General features: G+C 46.0%; 1 protein-coding gene across 23 annotated transcripts in view; it reads left to right on the top strand.

Moving 5' to 3' along the window:
• RALGPS1 (Ral GEF with PH domain and SH3 binding motif 1) overlaps positions 1-20561 on the top strand; it is a 262547-nt gene that overhangs the window by 91866 nt on the left and 150120 nt on the right. For 19 of the 23 annotated variants that reach the window (XM_045563418.1, XM_045563417.1, XM_045563406.1 and 16 more), the window contains 3 exons: positions 3412-3495; positions 12919-13008; positions 15795-15887. In XM_045563418.1, the coding sequence (XP_045419374.1) occupies positions 3412-3495; positions 12919-13008; positions 15795-15887 (267 nt within the window). The remainder of the gene's footprint in view (positions 1-3411; positions 3496-12918; positions 13009-15794; positions 15888-20561) is intronic. The other 4 variants (XM_045563420.1, XM_045563402.1, XM_045563408.1 and 1 more) reach the window with 3 other exon arrangements.

The raw sequence follows: 20561 nt of genomic DNA, 5'->3' as shown, positions 1-20561 counted from the left end.
AACGTCCCCTCTTCCATTAAAGCCAGAGGGAGGGAGAGGATGCAGGGAAATTTGTAAGTTTGGTGGCAGGAAATTTTCTTCTCACAGCTTGTTTTTCGTTGATGAACCTGGGAACATCCACGTGACAGATGAGAGGTCCCAGAAGAAGCTGGCAAGGGACTGTACAGGCTCAGTCCCCTCTCAGATCCAGGTGACCTCAGCTGAGAAGTCAGCCAAGGACGGCCCGGGCGAGATGAGGGCCCCAGTGCCCTTGGAGGGAGGGGTGAGTGGCAGCCCACAGGCAGCTCAGTGGCACACCAAGGATGCAGAGCTACCAGGGCCTTCCTGGCCTCAGCCCAAACCTTTGTCTCCTTCTAGAACCAGCCTTGTCTCCTCTGGTCAATTTTAACTTAATTACACTCAAATCAGTTCCATAGCATGGACTTTTTTAAAGCATTAGTGACTGGAAGAGTTTTGTTCTGTTACTTCACATTTTCCTAAACTCACTTCACACAGATGGAATCTCTTGTAATCCTATAAGGCCAAACACAGAAGAGGAACAGCACCAAAGAGGCTGGGTCCAGTTACTTGTTTTAGTGCAGATAGAATGGTCTCATTTCCTCTCACATCTTGATAAATCTCTCTGCCCTGAATTTGGGAGGTTTCCACGCTGAGGAACATTCACACTTCGTTCATTCACAGAATTGTCAAAACCCAAGAACTACACATACAGTTTTTGAATCAGGGTCTGGGAAATGTTCAAACCAAGTAAATTCAGGGCAGATGTGTTAAGTACCTGCTTTGTTTCCTGCCTGCATGACATCAACAAAATGAAGAGAAATAATAATGAATTTTGTTAATAATTCAAGGCAGCAATCAGAGTGTGGTGTGGGAAAAAGAAGGTGTTTGGAGTTAGAGCTGAGTGTGAATACTGCCTTTGTTGCTCAATAGCAGTGTGTCCCTGGAAAGAGGAAGGCAGATAACCTTTATCAAGGAGCCATCATGTGCTAGGCGCTTTGTGTGTTTTAATTTCATTTAATTGTTATAATGAGCTTCACAGATATAGTATTATACTCATTTTAAGTTGAGAAAATGGAAGTTCTGAGAAGATAAGCATTATGCAGCCGTGTGTAGACAGACAGCTGGGGTCCAACCCAGGTCTTTCTGACTGTGGGGTCCCCACTGCTCCCTTTCCAGGTGTCTTCCTAAGTTATTACAATGTGGAAATAGGACCGTAGACTCTGAATTAAATACACACACACACACACACACACACCTACAGTTGATCAAAAAATTTAGGAAAGATACAAAGGGAGCAAAATAGCCTGAAATTGGGCAACAACCATGCCTCAGTCCTTGAACATCAGTTTTATGAATTAGGTTTTATATTAGATTATAACCCATACTTTTCCAGGACTGGATTTGGGATTCAATGGGGAGAGAGGCCATTGTCATCACAAACTTTAAAAGGGCGATAATATTTGCAGAGTGATTCCTGTATGTGTTTGAAAGGGTAGTAAATGTAACTGAGGTAGGTCAAACACACAGTTGAAACCAAACGCAAATATACACACTCAGAACAAGGAGAATCATAGTAAACAGGTAAAGTCTGCATCTCAAAGAGATTTCTGTCTGCTTTTGAAAAGAAGTGGTCCCTAGCACTCTGGGAGACCGAGGTAGGAAGATCACTTGAGATCAGCCAGAGCAAGAGCGAGACCTCATCTTTACCAAAAATAGAAAAAATTAGCCAAGTGTGATGGCACATGCCTGTAGTCCCAGCTACTCGGGAGGCTGAGGCAGGAGGATTGCTTGAGCCCAGGAGTTGGAGGTTGCGGTGAGCTATGATGATGCCATTGTACTCTACCCTGGGCAACAGAGGGAGACTCTACCTCAAAAAAAGAAAAGAAAAGAGAACAGAATAAAAGAAAAGAAGTAGAGTTAGTATTTGTTCAAGAGCGTGAGCCCTGAGCCCTTTTCCTCTTTGCTAAAAATGGATGTGGGGAAAATTACGTGAGATGACACACGTGAAGCATCCTGTCCAGCGCCTGCCATGTAGGGGATTCTTGTCAAATGGTTGCATTACTGCATATCGTTGTCATTGCTATTGCCTGTGGTCTAAATGGTGAAGGTGTGAAGGGTGTGGCCTGCTCAAGTTTGGTTGTGTTCTCTTGTGGAGATGACTGCCAGGACAGTGCTGCCATTCACAGAAGTGGGGTGATTAGGGAGAGGTGTTTCTTGGCTCCTGGTTGGTTCCCATGCATTCCTAGTCCAGGGCACTCATCTTGTGACCAGAGCTGCCCATTACGTTTAGCCAGACTTTCCTCCAGCTCCTGTTTGTGGCCTATAGCTGAGTCCTGACGTACATTTGACAGGCACTTCGGACATAACTGCCCGCTGGCAGGTTTTGTCTTTGGCCATTCCACTGCCCTCCCTGACTGCCCAGCATACCCCAGATCCACGCCTGTTTCAGCTGGTGGGCAGCTGACTCTCACTAAAGACTTTATGAAAGTTCCAGGCACATGGCAAAAAAAAAAAAGTTAATAATACTGAGGGCTGACATGAATTAAAAGGGGGTCCTTTAACTTAGGGGTGGAGTACTTTAGAGTCTACTGCATTGCCTCTATTCTTTGTAAGGGCTTCTCAAGACATAAGCTCAGAACACTGAGCACTCGGATAATGGCTTTTCCTTGGTCCTTGTATGTACCACCAAGTAACACCATTAGATTGCTCCTATTGGTCCAGCTTTCATCCCTGGGATAAGAACCAGCCTCACTTACAGGCAGAATCAAATTACCTAAACCTACTGGAAAAGAAGAGACAAGGCCCTTGAACAAGATATTAAAGGGAACCCTTCCTCTGCCCCCTTTTGTTATATGAGAGGTGGGTGGGGCCAACTTCAGGAAGGAACCCAATGTAATCCCAGAAACTTCTCTGCTTGCAGTGTGCTTGGACTGAAACTTTGCTTGACTCCTGGAATGGAGGATATCATGTGGCCAATGAAATCTGAGATTTTTCAGCTAGATTTTAATTTTATGTTAGGCTGGAGCCGCGGAGTCACAACTATGGGGGGATGAGTCCTGCTGAATAAAACATTTCTGCCCTCTCTCAGATGATTTGCCTTGTAGGAAAGGACTTCTGGGCTTAGAGAAGCTGGCAGAGTGGCAGTGGTGGGGTTAAGAATATTTTGGCACGGAAATCCCCAGAAATGTGGCCAGAGTTGTGGGGGAAAGTATCCCACTTCTTATCCTGTCCTCTGGCGGCCCCAGACTGCACCTTTACCTGCAGGCCCAGCCCTCCCCTCCTACCTGATGAAGAAATGAATAGCCAAGACTTCACCCTTCCCCACCTCCACACCCACATTCCAACTAGATGCCCCCGTGTATTTTGCATCCTGACTAGAATCACTGTTGAAATTGACTCTGTGCTTCCTAGGAACTAGCCAGCTGTGGATGGAGTAAGAAGGAGAAACACAGTCTCGCCCCCAACGTCGTGGCCTTTACCCGGAGGTTTAACCAGGTGAGCAACACCCCTTGCATGTGCCTGTCCAGATAGCAGTGTGCTGTCCCCTATAGGCTGGAAGCCCCACCAGGGCTCAGTCCCAGGCATCTGCAGGGCCAGCCCCTCTTCCTAAATCCTCCATTTTTATCCACTTTTGTGCCATTATAGTCCATTTTCACAAGGCAGGTGGAACTGAACACACTTTTCCTGTGCTTAAATCACTTCAGGGGCTTCCAATTCCACTGATGCTAAGGTTCAAGCACCTTAAGGTGCTCTGCAAGGTCCTGCATGGTGGATCTAGCTTCTCTCCACCCCTCCAGCCTCATTTCTATTCCTCCTCCTCCCTCTTCAGGCTCTGGTCATCCTGGCTTCCTTTCCCTTGCCTAATGTACCTTCTTCCTGTCCTATCAGGCTCCCGTATGTGCTGTCCTCTCAGCCCAGAATTCTTCCTCCCTGTTCAACTCCCAGTCAGACCTCAGCCTGAATGTGACCTCCTCGGGAGCCCTCCCTGAATCCCCAGTTGTATGAGGCCTCCTGCCATACATTCCTACACTGTACTCTCTGCTTCTCTGTGTGATCTTTTGTTTACCTGTCCTCATTTTGTGAATTTTTTAGTCTCCACCTTCCTTGCCACTCTGTGAGCTCCCTGAGGTCAGGTACCATGTCTGTCTTGTTCATCACTGTGTCCCCCACCACCTTGCCCAGTGTCAGACATATAATAGACCCTCAGTCAATATATGTGGAATGAATGAATGAGGTACTCAGGAAATACTTCTCAAATTGAATTTCTTTGAATGCCCTGATGGCCTAGCCACTGCCCCCGTGCTACTTCAAACTGACTTGGCTCAGCCAGAACCTTTGCCCCAGCTATGAAGATCCAAGTCCCCATTTATTGGAATCATGATTGAAGACTTAGACCAAATGAGGTGGGTGGGGCTTCTTAGTTCTCAGTCAGACCAGCCAGAACACGATCTTCAGTAGAAAGCACCCTGCAAGACACCCTTTGGATAAACCAAAACCCTAAATGGTGCTGTTGGCAGTTTTTCCTCTTCATTCTTGTTTTTCTGGTTTTAAATGAGGACAGTGGCCTAGAGGTTGCAGAGTGTGCGTGACTGGCCCTCTGGGTGATGGAGCCTGGGTTCCCTCTGGGCCTTCTTTCCAGCTGAGCTTCCCTCTCGGAAATGCCTGGCCTGTGCATCACTGTTGCTCAGCCTCCCCAGGCTTCTCCGGCCTCGGGCACAGCTGGATTCTCAGAGAGGCACCAGTTTGTAGGGTGAATATCGAGGTTGGAGTTTACTGTTGCTTGAGGAGATACAATAGGAGCCAAGAAAGGCCTAGATGCATCTGAAGTAGGGGTGGCACACGCTTTGTTTTGAAAAGAAAAGTTCCAGAGCGTTTTGCTTCTTTTTTCTTTCTTGTGAACATCTTTTCCTTTTTAGCTGAGCTTAGTCTTTTAAAAAAAAAAGTATGCACAAACTATCAGGGGATTCATGGTTTCCTTAACAAAACTATTTGACTGGGAGCCAACTCAGTCCCCACCTCCGAGCAGCCACAGAGCTCCCGGAGGAGGGGCTGCTGGGGGCTCTGATGTAATCAGCCTTGCATGTGGATGCCAGGTCAGCTTGGCAAAGGCAGTGTAGCTTGTTCTGTGAACAATTGCATCGTGTCCAGCTCAGAATAAGTGGTGAAATGAGCCAGAAGTGAAGTTGCATTTTTTCAAACAAAATACTCTGGGAAATGGTCTTCCTGCTGGCCTATCAGCCATTCTGAGAGCCAGTGGCTCCTGGACGTAGCCCTGGTAGCTCTGGTTTAAAAACTGGCCAGAGGCCAGGCCTGGTCAGCCATTGAGGCTGCTTTCTTTGAGATGAACTTAGTGGTGTCCTTTCCTGGCAGAACTTTCATATGTGAGAACAAGACTCCTCATCAAACTCCAGATAAAAGAAAGCAATGACCTCTCTGAGCCTCAGTTTCCTTATCTGTAACTGAGAGGAATAACAGTACTCGCCTTGTACAATTGTTATGAAGATTATGAAGATTAAATGAAATGATATATGAAGAGCTTTAGCATGGTGTCTGGCACGTAGTAAGCACCTAAATGTTTTGGGGGAAGAAAACGGAAGTGTGAAGATCAGTTGATTAGAAGTAGGTTGCCAGGGCATTTGCGGTTCCCTGTGGTCGAACCAGGAACCCGGTGGGTAGTGTCCTGGTCAGCCCATGGGGCTGGTCTGCTTCTCTGTGGGGTCTGAGTCCCTTAGGATTTGTTCATAGAGTGGCTGAGGTGGCAGAGCTCAGCCAAGTTCACTAAAGATCTGTTATGTGCCAGGCCTGTTTCTCGACCCCATACAATTCACTATACAGCACAGAAGTTCTCAATCTTTTTGGGGTCACGGGTTGTTTTGATAATCTGACAATATCATATATGAATGTGCTCCCAGAAAAATACACAGATATATAAATTTACATTTAATTTTGGGACCGTCCTCCTGAAATTTGTGCATGGGCACTTTAGAGGTCTGTGGACAACAGGCTCAGAAGCTGTGGTCTCAGAGAAACAAACAGGCCTGGGTTTGAGTCTTAGCTCTACAAGGTTTAGCTGTTTGATCTTGGGCTGACTTGTAGCCTCTGAGCCTCACCCTCCTCATATATAAAACAGGAAGAATCATTTCAAGTGGTTTTTGAAGACTAAATGAGAACGTAAAAAGTTTATCTCAGTACCTGACACATAATAAACAATTCATGTTAGCTTAAAAAAAGGTGTAGAGTAGTGGGATCTATGAGCTAAGGAAGGTTAAGGCCAGACTAAGAGGTTTGGGTCTAATTGCAGGCTTTAGGGTCAGGATTGTGTTTCGAAGATGCTAAAAATTTTGGAAAAGAGGAAGGGGGACTCAGGAGAAACTTGGTTCTAGTTCAGACTCTGCTGCTAACCTGCTTTAAAGGCCCTTTGCAAGTCCCTTCCTCTCTCTAGGTCTCAGGACCCTAATATATTAACTGAAATTGGACAGGGGCCACATGTTTCTAACTTTTCTCATGGACTCATGTATGTAATTCCTAATGACTGGAAACCCCAGTCAACTCAACTCAAACTCACTTAAGCACAATGAGAGCTTAATGGCTTATGTAACAAAGTCCAGGGGGATAAGAGAAAGAGCAGTCTGGAAGTGGGAGGAGCACACAGAAAGGGCAGTGTCTGGACCTGAGTGGTTCAGGAATGAGGGAGTGCTACAGAATGGGTCAGCCAAGATGGGGCTGAAAAGAGTCCTTTGAATGTAGCAGCAAGGCTTGCTGGTGACTGCAGCAGGAACAGGCTAGGTGGTAGGAGATGTGAGGCCATGGAGAGAGCAGGTGTGAGTGATTCTTACAGACATGGCTCCAAAGGAGAAAGATGGAGAAGGGAGTGGCTGGAGGGGTCAAAGAGGGCCAGGGAGGTGAATCTAGGTTCCTTCTTTTAAATGGGCAGAGCCTTGTGGATGTTCAATTTTAAATGGAAGGAATCAGTAGATCAGGAAAAGTTAAAGATGAAGAGAGAGACTGGTGTGGTAGCTCACACCTGTAATCCTAGCACTTTGGGAGGCCAAGTCAGGAAGACTGCTTCAGCCCAGGAGTTCCTAGCAATAGTGAGACCCCATCTCTACAAAAAAAAGCAATTAGCCTGACGTGGTAGTATGTGCCTGTAGTCCCAGCTACTCAGGAGGCCGAGGCAGGAGGCTTGGTTGAGCCCAGGAGTTGGAGGCTGCAGGGATCTATGATGACACCACTGCACTCTAGCCCAGGTGACAGAGCAAGACCCTGTCTCAAAAAAAAAAAAAGAAAAAAAGAAAATGAAGAAAGAGGGAATACTTACTGAAGAAAAGTCTCAGAGAAGGTGGGAAAAGCCAAGGCCTCTCCAGTGTGAGGTGAGTCAGCAGAAGGGAAAGGTGCACGCATAGGCCCGCTCACAGGTGCTATGCAAGGAGGGTTGTAGCTTCTCTTCTCAGCAAAATGGGAGTCACAGGGGGAAGCAGTGGGGTGAGAAGATTGATGGGTTTGGGGAAAGCTTGAAAAAAGCTACTTTATAGTAAAGGAGAGAAAGCTGCTTATTGAAATAGAGAAGGACTCTTGGGCAGTGATAGTGGCCCAGATGACAAGAGATTATGACTTTTAAAGTGGCCCCAGCGCATGTGGGTTGATGGTTTTCTCTAGTTGCACTTTGCAGCCTGAGAGGAAGCCCATAGGAGGGCAAATGGCTGGATCCATCCATGCCAGGGGTTGGCAAAGCAGATATTTTGGAAGGACAAAGGGTTAAGGAAACTTAAGGTACTGACAAAGAAGGGGCCAAAGTGACAAGTGATAGGGGATTAGTCTTCTTAAGAGGAAAAGGGCTGCCAGGGACCCCAGGGTATGATGAGAGGGAAGGTCCGGCATGGTGGGGGGTCAAGGACAAAGTAAGAACTATGTGTAAAGGTGTTGGCCCAAGACCAGAACTTAGGCTTCTGGTGTGGAACAGTCCTGGGTAATCGTGAAGGAGGAAGTGACTGAGGAGGAAGGGGTAACAGCTGCTGGAGTTCAAGTGGTCACGGGACCTTTGTTCACAGCGATGACAAAGTCGCCCAAGGAGGAAGGATTTGGTGTGGAAAGGAGGACAGCAGTCCAGATCCTGATCTGTTTACCATCTCATTAATGGAATCATGCCTATATGTTCTTTGCAGACTGGCTTCTTCCACTTAGCAATATACATTTAAGATTCAGCCATGTCTTTATATGACTTGATAGCTCATTCTTTCTCCCTCTCTCTCCCTATCTCTCTGTCTCTCTCTCTTTATGAGTACTATTTCATTGCATGGATTTACCATAGTTTGTTTATCCATTCACCTACTGAAGGATGTCTTGGTTACTTTCAGTTTTTGGCAACTGTGAATAAAACTACCATAAACATTGTGTGGTGTGTGTGCTGTGTGTTTGTCTGTGTGTGTGTGGACAGAAGTTCTCAAAGCGGCTGGGTAAACACCTAGGAGTGCAGTTGCTGGATTGTGTCTGTCTCATTTGGCATTCCCATTGGCAACGAGTGAGTGTTCATGTTGCTTCAGATCCTTGCCAACAGTTGACACTGTCAGCTTTTTTGTGTTTTAGGCATTCTAATAGGTATGTGGTAGTCCTGCTTTCCTCTGCTTTATCCAGAAGCACTCTTAGACGGTTATGTCTGGTCCTGGGTACCTCACATTGGGGATTGGGGGGTATGTCACACAGGGTGGCATGAAAGTGTTAGAGTGGCCAGGAGGGTGAGGAGAAAGAAAGCATGCCATACAAGGATCAAGAGAAGGATCTAGAAGTGAGAAGACTCAGGGAGGAGGTCGTCGACATTTTCAAGTAATTGAGGGGTTCTTGATGGGAAAGATGGATTAGATACAACCTATGGGGCCTGATCAGTAAGTGCGGGGGCCAGGAATAGAAGTGGGGCAGACAGTTGGCTTTCCCCTAATACAAGGTAGTTCCACAGCCATGGAGGCTCAGGCAGAGACCAGACAAGGGCTTCATCAAAGTTACTGTACAACAGCATTCAGTGGTGGGGCAGGGAGAAGGTAGGACCTCTAAGATCCCTCCCAACTCTTGGTTTCTAAGAAATCTATGAATGGGCTCCTGAGAACTTTGTGGCAAAAGTAGATTTCTCATAAGAGAAGACAGTATTCTTCTTATACCTGGATTTTCCTTGTTATTTTTCTATTTTTAATTCTTCGATTGTTTTTATTTGTGTTTGATTAACTGAATAAAGTTCTTTGTGTTCATAACTATTCTGCTTTGTTCTTCTATAGTGCTGGTGTGGCATTTCCCAGGGATATCTTAGGCCTCAGTGGCTGAACTCCAGTGCTAGCTATACCACTAAAGCAGTAATAGTGATAATAATAGCTTATGTGTATTAAAAGCTTATTAGCACTAGAACCATGTGGGATATATTCTAGGTATGTAAGATTGTTTCAACAGTTGAAAATCAATTAATATAATCCACTGTATTAACAGCCTAAAAAAGGAAAAGCATTTCATTATGTCAATTGACTTGAAAAAGCATTTGACAAAGTCCAACATTCATTCATAATAAAAAAAAAGCCTCAGAAAATTAGGAATACAAGAGAACTTCTTCAATTGATAAAGAACATCTACAACGTCATACTTGATGGTGAGACACTGGACACCTCTACCCCTAAGACTGGGAACAAGGGAAGGATGTACTCTCTGACTAGTTGTATTCAACATTGTACTGAAGTCCTGCTAGTGTAAATAAAATAAAATAAAATATGTGCAGATTAGAAAGGAAGAAATAAAAATGTCTTTATTCACAGATGACATGACTATCTATATAGGAAATCCCAAAGAAATAAAAAAAAAAATACTCCAGGAACTAATAAGCAAGTATAGAAAGGTTGTAAGACACAAGGTTAATATACAAAAGTCTATTGCTTTCTTATACACAAGCAATGACTATTCAGTCAACATTTTCTGTTCCAAATGCTTACAGGCCCTTTGTATCATTTGTCTTCTGAATTTCCTGCTCAGGTCCTTCACCCATATTTCTATTGGGACATTGGTCCTCTTATTATTATCTGGTAAAATCTCTTTGTATATTAAAGAAAATACATTTTATGAGTCATATATTACACCAAGAGTATGGAGAAATTGGCACTCTTACATACTGTTTGGGGAATTAGTAATTAATAGGAACATTTTAAAGGACAACTTAAATATATCTTTCAAGATGTTTAAGGTATAATCTCCCTAGAATATTTATATTATAAAAATATAGGAATATAGAAACACATGTACAAGGATTCACTGAAACACTTTTTATAAATGAAAAAGAATAGAAAAAATTGGTCACACAAATTATAATACCACCTCAAACTTTGGAAGAAAGTTACTCACTATACTCAGCCCACATTTAAAAAGTGGAGAGTTATGTTCTACCTTTTTGAGGTATATCTACATAAATTATTTGGAATTTCTCTGCATGGGAGATTTGTCTATTCTCCACCATTTATGTATTCAATCATTTATATCAGTATGGACTCATGGATACTTATTTCATACTTTGGGTTATAATCCAATACTGAGAGCTCTCTCAGTTGGCTCTTTTTTTTCTTTGAGACAGAGTCTCACTCTGTTGCCCAGGCTAGAGTGCCGTGATGTCAGCCTAGCTCACAGCAACCTCAAACTCCTGGGCTCAAGCAATTCTTCTGCCTCAGCCTCCCGAGTAGTGGGACTACAGGCATGCACCACCATGCCCAGCTAATTTTTTCTGCATATATTTTTAGTTGTCCATATAATTTCTTTCTATTTTAGTAGAGACGAGGTCTCACTCTTGCTCAGACTGGTCTCGAACTCCTGAGCTCAAACAGTCCACCCACTTTGACCTCCCAGAGTGCTAGGATTACAGGCGTGAGCCACCACACCCGGCCTCTCAGTTGGCTCTTACGTCCCTTTGACATACTCCCCGCATTATTCTGGCTTGTTAGTTTGAGCGCACACTTACTTTCTGGCACTACAGGCTCATCTTATGATTTCTTGTCCTAGTCCTAAAGTCAGTCATTTTTCCAAGGAATATTTTATTAGATAGTTCCTTTTATTAGGTAATAGTATTAGAAACCAAGATTAGCACCAAACAGCTTGCTGCTCCTGGGTTATCATTGTTTCTAGGGCCTCTCAGCTGGCAGAACAAGGAAATGTGTGGTGTATACTAACCATGTATATACACATACCTATAAATGTTTCTATCATTACCTCTCCCATACCCTGGTTCACTTGGTTGAACTTACTCTGTTGCCACGCTCACCAGCTGCCTTCTAAGGTAGTGATTTCTGGAGGATTCTGCCTCCTCCTTTGGTTACCTCCATATCGAGAAGGTCTGGACTCCCAGTGCCTAGAGCCTGCACACAGTAGGGCTTCACAGAACTCTGTTGACTTGAATTGTTGGCTCAGAGTTGCTGCTGTACGCTGTGCTGGAGATCCAGAGTGAGCTCTGCTAGGTGTCGTAATTGTGGCATAAATATGTGTAGTTTTTTGGCATTCAAGAATCTATTAAGTTATACATGTAAACTATCACACTTGAGGTTGTGTGGCATAAAACTGTGCATATATTAAAATATAGGGTTTATGGGCATACCATTTGGTATTCAGAAAAAACTTTCTTCCACAACTGGCTAGTAGACATTTGAATCTGAACATAATTTCAAGCAATTCCTTGGAAAAAATGATTCTGTGGAAACCCAGGAGTGTCCTGGAGGCAACCACAGATAATTACATTGAGAAAACATTTCTGTAACACTCCTGCTTAATGCAAAAAGCAAATTATTGATTCTTGGTTTCTCCTTCCTTGTTTTCTCTTTGAAAAGTGAAATATGTTCTCAGTAACGAGAATATATTTTATTATAGCAGTAAGCTTTCTTTTCAGCTCTGGAATATCCATAACTATTTTTTTCTCGTAAAACATAGGGGTTTCACATGCCTGGCCCTTCTTTTAATTCTACATGTGCCCTGTGCTTTGCCCGTCTCTCCACCGTTCTTTGCAGTGCTATCGTTGTAGTCTTGGGCATCCATGTTTCACACAGAACTGTTGTTACAGCAGTGAAACATAAACAGGAAAGGCTAGTCACTTCCCAGCGTTTCTTGGCCCAAGTACCGTCTGTGTTTCATTGAGGTACCATGTGAGTCAACTCAACACTGGTAGATGACTAATTCTTGTTGCATCATCAGGCTCAGGGGCTCAGGCTGTTAATGTATGTGAGAGGTCAAGCATGAATGAGGTTCTAAACCAAAGCTTCCAGCATACCCTTTTGCCACATGCTATCTCCAGAAAAACATGCCCCTTAACCTGCATTACTTCATGAAACTTTGAGACACTTTTGTAACAGTTAAATTATTGGATGAACCTCTCCTAGACAATAAAATTTGTTAAAATTGTGCAAATATTGGTGAATCCTCCTTATCCTGGGGCTGGCTGAGGATAAGGACCTCATGGGTGGTACTGCCTATGTATATGTATATATATGTATATATATATATATCCCTTTGTCTGGCCATTTGTCCATCTCGCCATCCATCCACCCATCATCCATGGTCTCCCACAACTGGGGTCCTTCTGAGAAGAAATCCCATCTGATGCATTTTGGAATTCCCCACAGCGCCTGTAGAGACATCTGTGCATCTCAGAGGCCCGATACTCCCTGCATGATGATGCAAGTGCTAATTCTCCCAGCACCTCTGTGTGTGTTGAAGAGGGGTGCTGAGAACACAGGACCCATTTGCGAGGTTGGGCACCATAAAGGAACTCTTGCCTTGTGACCTGAGATTGTGTTCTCCCCATTTCCTGACCTCTTGGAAATCCCATAAGAGTGGTGGGCAAGGGTGCCATGGGTGGTCCTGCATTTAACAACTTTTCTGGTGTGTGTGTGTATGTGTGTGTATTTGACTCTACAGGTCAGTTTTTGGGTTGTACGAGAAATTCTAACAGCACAGACTTTAAAAATAAGGGCAGAAATCCTGAGCCATTTTGTGAAAATAGCCAAGGTAAGCTATTTTATTATTTTTTTCCTCCTTTCTCTCCTTTTTACTTTTTTTTTTTTTTTTTTTTGGTCTCAAAAATACGTTTCCTTAGTACTTTGGGAGCTACTTTGCTTTGGACCTGCTGGGCAGGGTGCAAGCAGGGGGCTGTGGCTTGACCTCCCCAGCTGTCAGACCTGCCTGGCTCCCCACCCACCGCCAGCACCGTGTGCGTGAGTTGGCAGCATGCCGCTCCACCCCATAGCTTTGGCAGCCAGCCATTCTCCTTACCTGGGCTAAGACCTCCACAAGACAGGTCTCAGCGGCTACCCCTGGAATCCATTTATTCTCCTACTTTAGATTTAGCCAGTGCTAAGGGTTGATGGGTTTTAGTTAGCATCAATGCTTGTGGTACCATCACATCCTGCACAATTTTGTTGCCAGTCAACAGAGCCCACCCTACCCAGTCCTGAGCTTAGGGCCTGGACCAGATGACCCTGCAGCCCCCCCCTTCCACCTCCTATACCCTGGCCTGATGGGTTCTGTCGTTGCCACTTATTGGGCACTACCTTTTCCCTCTTCTTCCCTCATCTCTGCCAGCCCAGGCTGTGTCATCCCATGGGCCTTCCTGGACCACTTTCGTGCCCAGACAGCACCTCCCCATATGCAGCTCTCAACCCTGCGGGCTCGCCTGGCTCTCAGCAGCATTGTTCTATGTGGTTCACTGCTTGCTTCATGTGTGCATGTGTTGTCTTCCCCCCAGATCCTAGGAAAGCTGCCCTTTACTGAGGCCCCTATGAGCTGGGCACCACAGCAGCTGCTTTACTGACACGATCATATCCACGGCTCACCTCATTATTACTCCATTTGCAGAGGAGGAAGGGGAGGCTTAGAGAGGTGAAGCATCCGTGCTCAGGGCCCCACAGCTGTCAGAAGCAGAGCAGGATCAGAGCCGTGCCTCTCTGCCTTCAGGGAGCTGCTCTGCTGCCCTCACAGGAGTCTGAGTGCACCCATCTGTAAATGTCCACGGCATCGCCCACGTTCGCCTCCCGCGATTCTCCTGAAATACTTGGACCTGGTGCTGGGATTAGTGATACTTATCGCTGTTGATCAGTTCTGTGCTGGGCCACAAGAGAAAGTGGGATGTGGTTCCAGCCCTCCTGGGGCTTTCAGTTTGAAAATGAGCTTATGGTCCCCACCCACCCACCCATGAAATCCAAAATGATCCCTCCTTAATCTCTGCCATTTTCCTCGTGGTGCACCGTCATGCTGGTGCTGTGCCCTGGCTCTTTCCTCGTGCAAACCCCTGCCTTTCTCTAGGCCTTGGCATCCCCATCTCTAAAATGAAAGGGGTGGGTTAGGTAATCTCCCAGAGGCCTTTCATCTCTAAAAAGAAATTCTGTGACAGGCATAGCAATTCAGATACATAGAATGAAATTCTCTTCACTCAGAGAATCTCTTCTTACACACAAGAAACAACTAGAGAATGTTACAAGATGTATGAAATGAAGTATTAATTTGTGTGATGAGGGAGAAATTTCCCCAGAGGAACAGAGCAGTGAGGACTAGACTAGCATAAGGGCTTTTCATTTACTTATTCATTTCATGAGGCCCTACTGTGTGCTGCGCATAGTACTAGGTACCGGGGACATGATGGTAGGTAAAGCCCTGTCCCTGCTCTCAGGAAACACACGGTGCAGGGTGAGGGAGAGGCAGGTAAGAAGCCCGTCCAGGCCCATGTGCTGGGGATACGCACACATGGCTGTGGGAACGCAGAGGCACAGTCCCCAGCCTTCTCGGATCTGGGAATGTGGTTGGGAATGGCAGATTAGAGGAAGTGGCATCTGAGCTTGGAAGCACCAAAGACAGGTGGTAGGGGAGGGAAAAGACGAGTCTCCCAGGCAGGGAAGACTGAGACCCACACGGTTCTGAGCACTTGCCCCGGGGCCGGCCACTGGTCTAGGCAGTTGACACGCACTGTCTCATGTAGCGGAGGTGCCGTGAATTGCCTTCCTCGTTTTGAGTATGAGGGCACCAAGGCTCAGAAGGATAAGGTAACTTGCTGAAGGGTACACAAGTAGTGGGAGCGGGTCTTTTGGTTTCCCAGAGACTGCTCGATAACCCAAACTTCACTGACCCCCAAGAATGAGAAATGGGACCCCAGTCCTGTTAGCAAGTTTCCCTCAGCATAAAACCCAGAACAGAGCAATTACATTTTTCTGCTGCCCACTCAACTGTGTCTCATTCTGTTGTGCTTCATGGTAGGGAACTTGTCTGAGACCGAATTGAATCCAAATGTTCTCACTAAGTTGGGGTTTGGTTCAAAGGAGCATGGTCAAGTGATTGGGAAGCCAGAGCATTGGCTTCCGCTGAGAGGGATTATGCGGATTGACATGTTTCCTCAGCCTCTTTCTCTTTTGGGCGTTAAGGTAATCGCAGAAGCCCCACATTGATACTATTGGCACAGCCAGGATTTTAGCTTATAAAAGCCTGCTGGGACAGTGTTCAGATTCATCTAAAAAAAGAACATAAAGCACATTATCAAACCTTATCCTGAGCCACATCTCTGTCCAGCAGCCTGACTAGTCAGCCTATGAAATTTTGCAAATGTTTAAATGCAGACTCACCTTTTCACAATTTAAGAGAAAAAAACAGCATATGGTTTCTATAAACTTCCTAGAACTATATTTTCTACATGAGATATTTTTAAGTGTAATTGAATTTCGTAAATATGACAGCATTTGGTATCACTCGAGCATGTTTTTGTTCTTTTGTTTATAGCAGCAAAATAATCTGTTCCATATCTTTTTCAGAAACTTCTAGAACTCAACAACCTTCATTCTCTCATGTCTGTGGTGTCAGCATTACAAAGTGCTCCCATCTTCAGGCTGACAAAAACCTGGGCTGTAAGTTAATCTTCCCAAGTCTGTCCCTTTGATTTTGGCTGTCATTTTATTGGTGAAGTTCTTCATTCCTTAAGCCCTACCTTTCTCTGACTGTCTACACTTTGCCTACCTCAGAGTTCCTGCAAGTTAATAACATGTTCTCTAGGCATCCTCACTCCTTCAGCCCCGTTCTTGTATGAGGGTGTGGGGAGGGTGCTCACTGGCTGGGGTCGGAAGCCCCCCGGAGTGGACCTTCCTGGATCTCACCTCATAATGCACGATGGCCGGGTCAGCAGCATGACTTCTGCCCTCTACTTGGCCAGAATTCTTCTCTGGCCAGCTTCAAACTGCCGTTGGGGATGTCTCTGGACCGATGGCTCACAGTTGCCCTGGGTCACTGGCCATACAGCTAAGAGTTTCTCTGGAGAAACCTGTGACCCTCATATAGGAAAAAATGAATTTTTTTCCTGAGGCCATGGATAATTTCAGCTTAGAGGTGGAGTCTGATAGTTATATAATTGAGTCTGTAGGAAAGTTTTTCTGCTGTAAAAATACTTTAAAAATATCTCAGGCCTCTTTATCCTCCTTAGCTTGGCACAGTGCCTGACATGGGGGAAGTAATTGCTATTTCCATAGCTCATTAGCATTCACCTCCTGGCCTGCCTGGTCTGGGGTCTCTCTCAGCCACACAGCCCAAGCCTTTCAAGACCTGTTTATGTCTCACGGAACTGACGGAAACTGTATGGGATTGTCAGATGTGCTTCTGCAACTCATTTCCGAACTTCTTTCTGCCAGTCTGTGGGGCTGGGCTCTGTTTCCTACTTGGCTGGTTCAGGAGCCTTTAAAACACTCAGGGATTATGTTTTAGGTGATCAGAAATGAGCCTTGTTTCTTTAAATTGCAATTTTCCGTAGATCTAGCCCTAGCAAAGTGGAGTAAGAAGTGCTAGCCCAGTGTCAGAAAACTAGGTCTGTGTTCAGGCGCCATTCAGAGCATGACTTCTGTGGGACTTATTTTCCCGTATCTGCTCGGGAGGTTGGCCTAGTTTAGTGGTTTTCCATCAGTGCTTCATGGAGTCTTAGGGGTTCTTTAGAGTTGCCTTGGGGGCCACCAGGGGCTGAGGGAATGGAGAGAGGGTGCCAAGCAGGCAGCTCGGGCACTATTTCCACCAGAGCACCCCTGTTTGTATCAGTTTTATGTACTGGACTTCTGGGTGAATTTCAACTGAGCAATGACTTTGGAGGTTGAAAGCAAGTTTGGAAGCCACTGGTCTTTGCAGTTGCTGCCAGCCCTATGATTCCAAGTTCATCTGAGCAGTGAGGCTTTTTTCAAGAGTTGCTTGGAGATTCTTTTTCTAATGAATTTTCCATCATTTAGATGCTGTTACTGTTTCTTGGACTGCTGGGAGCTATGTGAGGACCCAGAGGGATGAGTTTGGAGTCTTCTCATGATGCATAGACCTAATTGTCAGTAATACTGTAACTCTCAATGACCCCTCTCAGCTGCATGGTCAGTGAAGGCAGAGGTAGCAACAGAGGGCTGGGGGTGTCTAAGGGTCCTGCTTGGTGGCAGGGCAGGGCTATCAATGAAGTATTGGGCAGTGTTCTTCAAGGGTTGCTGTATCCTGCCAGAACAGAGGGACTGCATCAGCCAGAGCAATACGTAGGAGCACTCTGTTTGGCTTGGTAAGCACTGCTCAGGATGGCCGAGTCCTCACTACTGTTGGTGGGTCTTTGCTACAGTGAAGATAAGCCTCCCATAGCTCCTTGGGGAGCCTGGGATGGAATACCCACCCAGGACCCATTCAAGGGCACGGTTATATTCACCTTACTCCCTTCCAGGCCATCTGGGTCAACTGTTCTTCCTCATGGATTTGCCAAGATGAAAACATATGGCAAGCACTGCTCTAAATGCTGTATATATGTTAACCCTTTTCTTCCTGACAACTACCCATTGAGGCAGGTACTATTGTTATTCTTATTTATAGGTGAGGACAGGGAGGCACAGAGAGGTAGAATGGTTTATACAGGGTCTTACAGCTAAGTGGCAGAGCTGGGATCAAACCTAAGTAGTCTGGCACCAGAGTCCATGCTCTTAACCACCATGCCCCACTGACCCAAACAAGAAAATTTCAACCTTCCACCCATCACTCATAACAAGAGAGGAATTTTTTTTCTTTCTTTTTTCTCCTCTGCCAAAAGTGTTGCATTAGGAACTTGGAAGTGCCCATCAGGGAGGGGACATGGCAGCAGACCTTATAGGCTGCCCTAAAGAATGCCTTCTGGCCACTTACCCTTTGGTTAATCCAAGCCATGGCTTCTGTTGCTCCTCCAGTCATTTAGGATTAGGTGCTGTCTTTGCCACCTCAGTGGGCATTTAGCTGATGGGAACCAAGGAAATGCCAGGGAGCTAAGATTATGTGCCACCAAGGAACAGGGGTCTCAGGGCAACAATACATCCCTCTTCTTTTTCTGAGAAACCTCTCTATTATTTCTTAAGGCTGAGAGCCAGGGCTGTTTCCCTGAGCCACCTCTCAGGGCAAAAGGCAGGTAGATGCAGCATCTTAGGAAATAAGAATGACAGCTGCCATGCTGTTGTGTTAGGGAGAGAGGGGGTGATATACCTTGCATGAATCACAATAGGAGGTATCCAAGGTCATTTGTTGGGAGAACTACTTGTTCAGCCTTTGCTTTAGAGCAGACTCTCCCCTCTCACTCACCTGTCCTGTTAATTCAAGGACTGCAGTTGGCACAGAGCATTTGAGAAATGGAGGGGGCCAAACTCATCATCTTTTCCCTTCATCCAGATCACCCCCAGCCCCAGTGAAATGGCCAGCTCCATTGTCTGTCTTCCTGGTACACCTGTTTGGTGACAGCATGCAGGGTGGAGCATGTGTCTGCTCTGCAGTTTTGTTTACAGGTCTGCCTCCTCCTTTTGACTGCATTCCTCTGTGACGATGTCTGATTTTTCTCTGTATCCCTGGTGCCCAGTTATACATTTGTTGTTTGAATTGTATGTGTTGTCCTGAATTGCATTGCATCCTTCTTTTGCTAGTAATTTCTGGTAATGAGATTAGCCACGGAAATGTCCAAAGAGAGCTGTTTCCTCCTCACTTGTCCCTTGAGCTGGGCTCCCTTATGGGCCCACAGCAGGGAGGTGCAGGGGACAATAGAGGGACCAACCTCCTCATTTTGCAAAGGAGGAAACTGAAGTTGGAAGAGGTAGAGTGACCTGTCCAGGATCTCAGAGCTGGCGAGTGCCAGAGCTGGTGTGATCCAGTCGTGTCCAGCTGGGGCCAACAGTCCCTCTTCCTGGCTAGCATGCTGAATGGCTTGCTGATGGTGGGGACCGTGATGGAATCAGGCTGGGCACAGGGCAGGGACAAACAGGCACACACACTGCTTGAGAAGTGGGGCCAGGGAAATGAGGCTGGCACACAGGCCCCAGAAGGCAGGGCATGGCTGGCTTTCTGAGGGCTGTCTCTGGGGGTTACACCAAAACCCTAGATATCCTGGAAACCTGGACCGAAGGGGGTTGCAGGTGTGTAGGGGAGGACCTGCCACTTGAGTGCCCGCAGCTAGGTGAGCTGGACAGGACAGAGACTGGCTTTGAGTGTAGGGCTGCACACAGTGGGCCCTTAACAAATACTGTCGATACACAAACAGGGAGGGAGTCATGACTGGCCTGGAAAAACACAGACAGGGAATGATTTATCCCAGCGCTGGGGCCACTTTGGAATATTGGCTGCCTCAAAGCCATGAAACCCAAGCAAGAAGTTGTATCAGCCAATTCTGATTTCCTGAGTACACATCACCATGCAGCTCTGATTCATTCTGCAAATCAAATATTTATCAAATGCCTTCTTCATGCCAGGCCCTGAGGCTATAGTCAAGGCCCCTGTCTTCATGGGCTTTCATGTTATTCAGGGGAGATAGACACATTCAGGGAGAATAAACACATGCCTAGTCTGGCTGGTCCTAGAAGCGATCAGTGAATGTTTGTTGAATGCATGAAGTAATGAACAAGGAGCTATCAGACTGGAATAAAAGCGATGTAGAAGACTAACACAGGAAATTATGATAGAGAATGACTGGTGTCTGCTTTAGCACGGGCATTCAGTGCACCGAGACAGTGTGCTTTCAGTCAAGGCCTGAATGACAGAAAGGAACCAGCTGTGCCAAGATGAGGGGACGAACGTTCCAGGCAGAGGAGACAGCCTGTGCAAAGGTTGCAGTGGGAATAAGCTTGGTGTGACCAAGGAACTCAGAGGTCAGTGTGGCCGGAACCCAGTGGGCCAGGAGGAGATGGGTGTGAGAAGTGGCTGGGCAGTGGGGCCGATCGTGTAGGGCTCAGAGCCCTGGAGAGGAGTTCGGTTCTATTCCAAGTGCACTGAATAGTTTTAAACAGGAGACGGACATAATCTGGTTTACAGTTGCTCTTTGGTTTTTGTGTTTTTAATTACTATTGCTACTGTCTGGAAAACAAATTGGGTGGGAGGTGGGGACCACGAGTGGAAACCAGGGACCTAGTTGAGAGGTTAGGGCAGAATCCAGGATGTTGGCAGGATCAGGGTGCGGCAGTGGATGTGGGGAGCAGCAGACTGATCCAGGATGTGTTCTGGGGAGAGCCGGCAGGATGTGCACTGGGCGGGATGCTGATATGAGGAGAAAGGAATGAAGGGTGAGGCCTAGGTTT

This window comes from Lemur catta, chromosome 10 (assembly GCF_020740605.2).
Source record: "Lemur catta isolate mLemCat1 chromosome 10, mLemCat1.pri, whole genome shotgun sequence".
Taxonomy (NCBI): domain Eukaryota; kingdom Metazoa; phylum Chordata; class Mammalia; order Primates; family Lemuridae; genus Lemur; species Lemur catta.
This window is presented reverse-complemented; position numbering and strand designations above follow the sequence as displayed.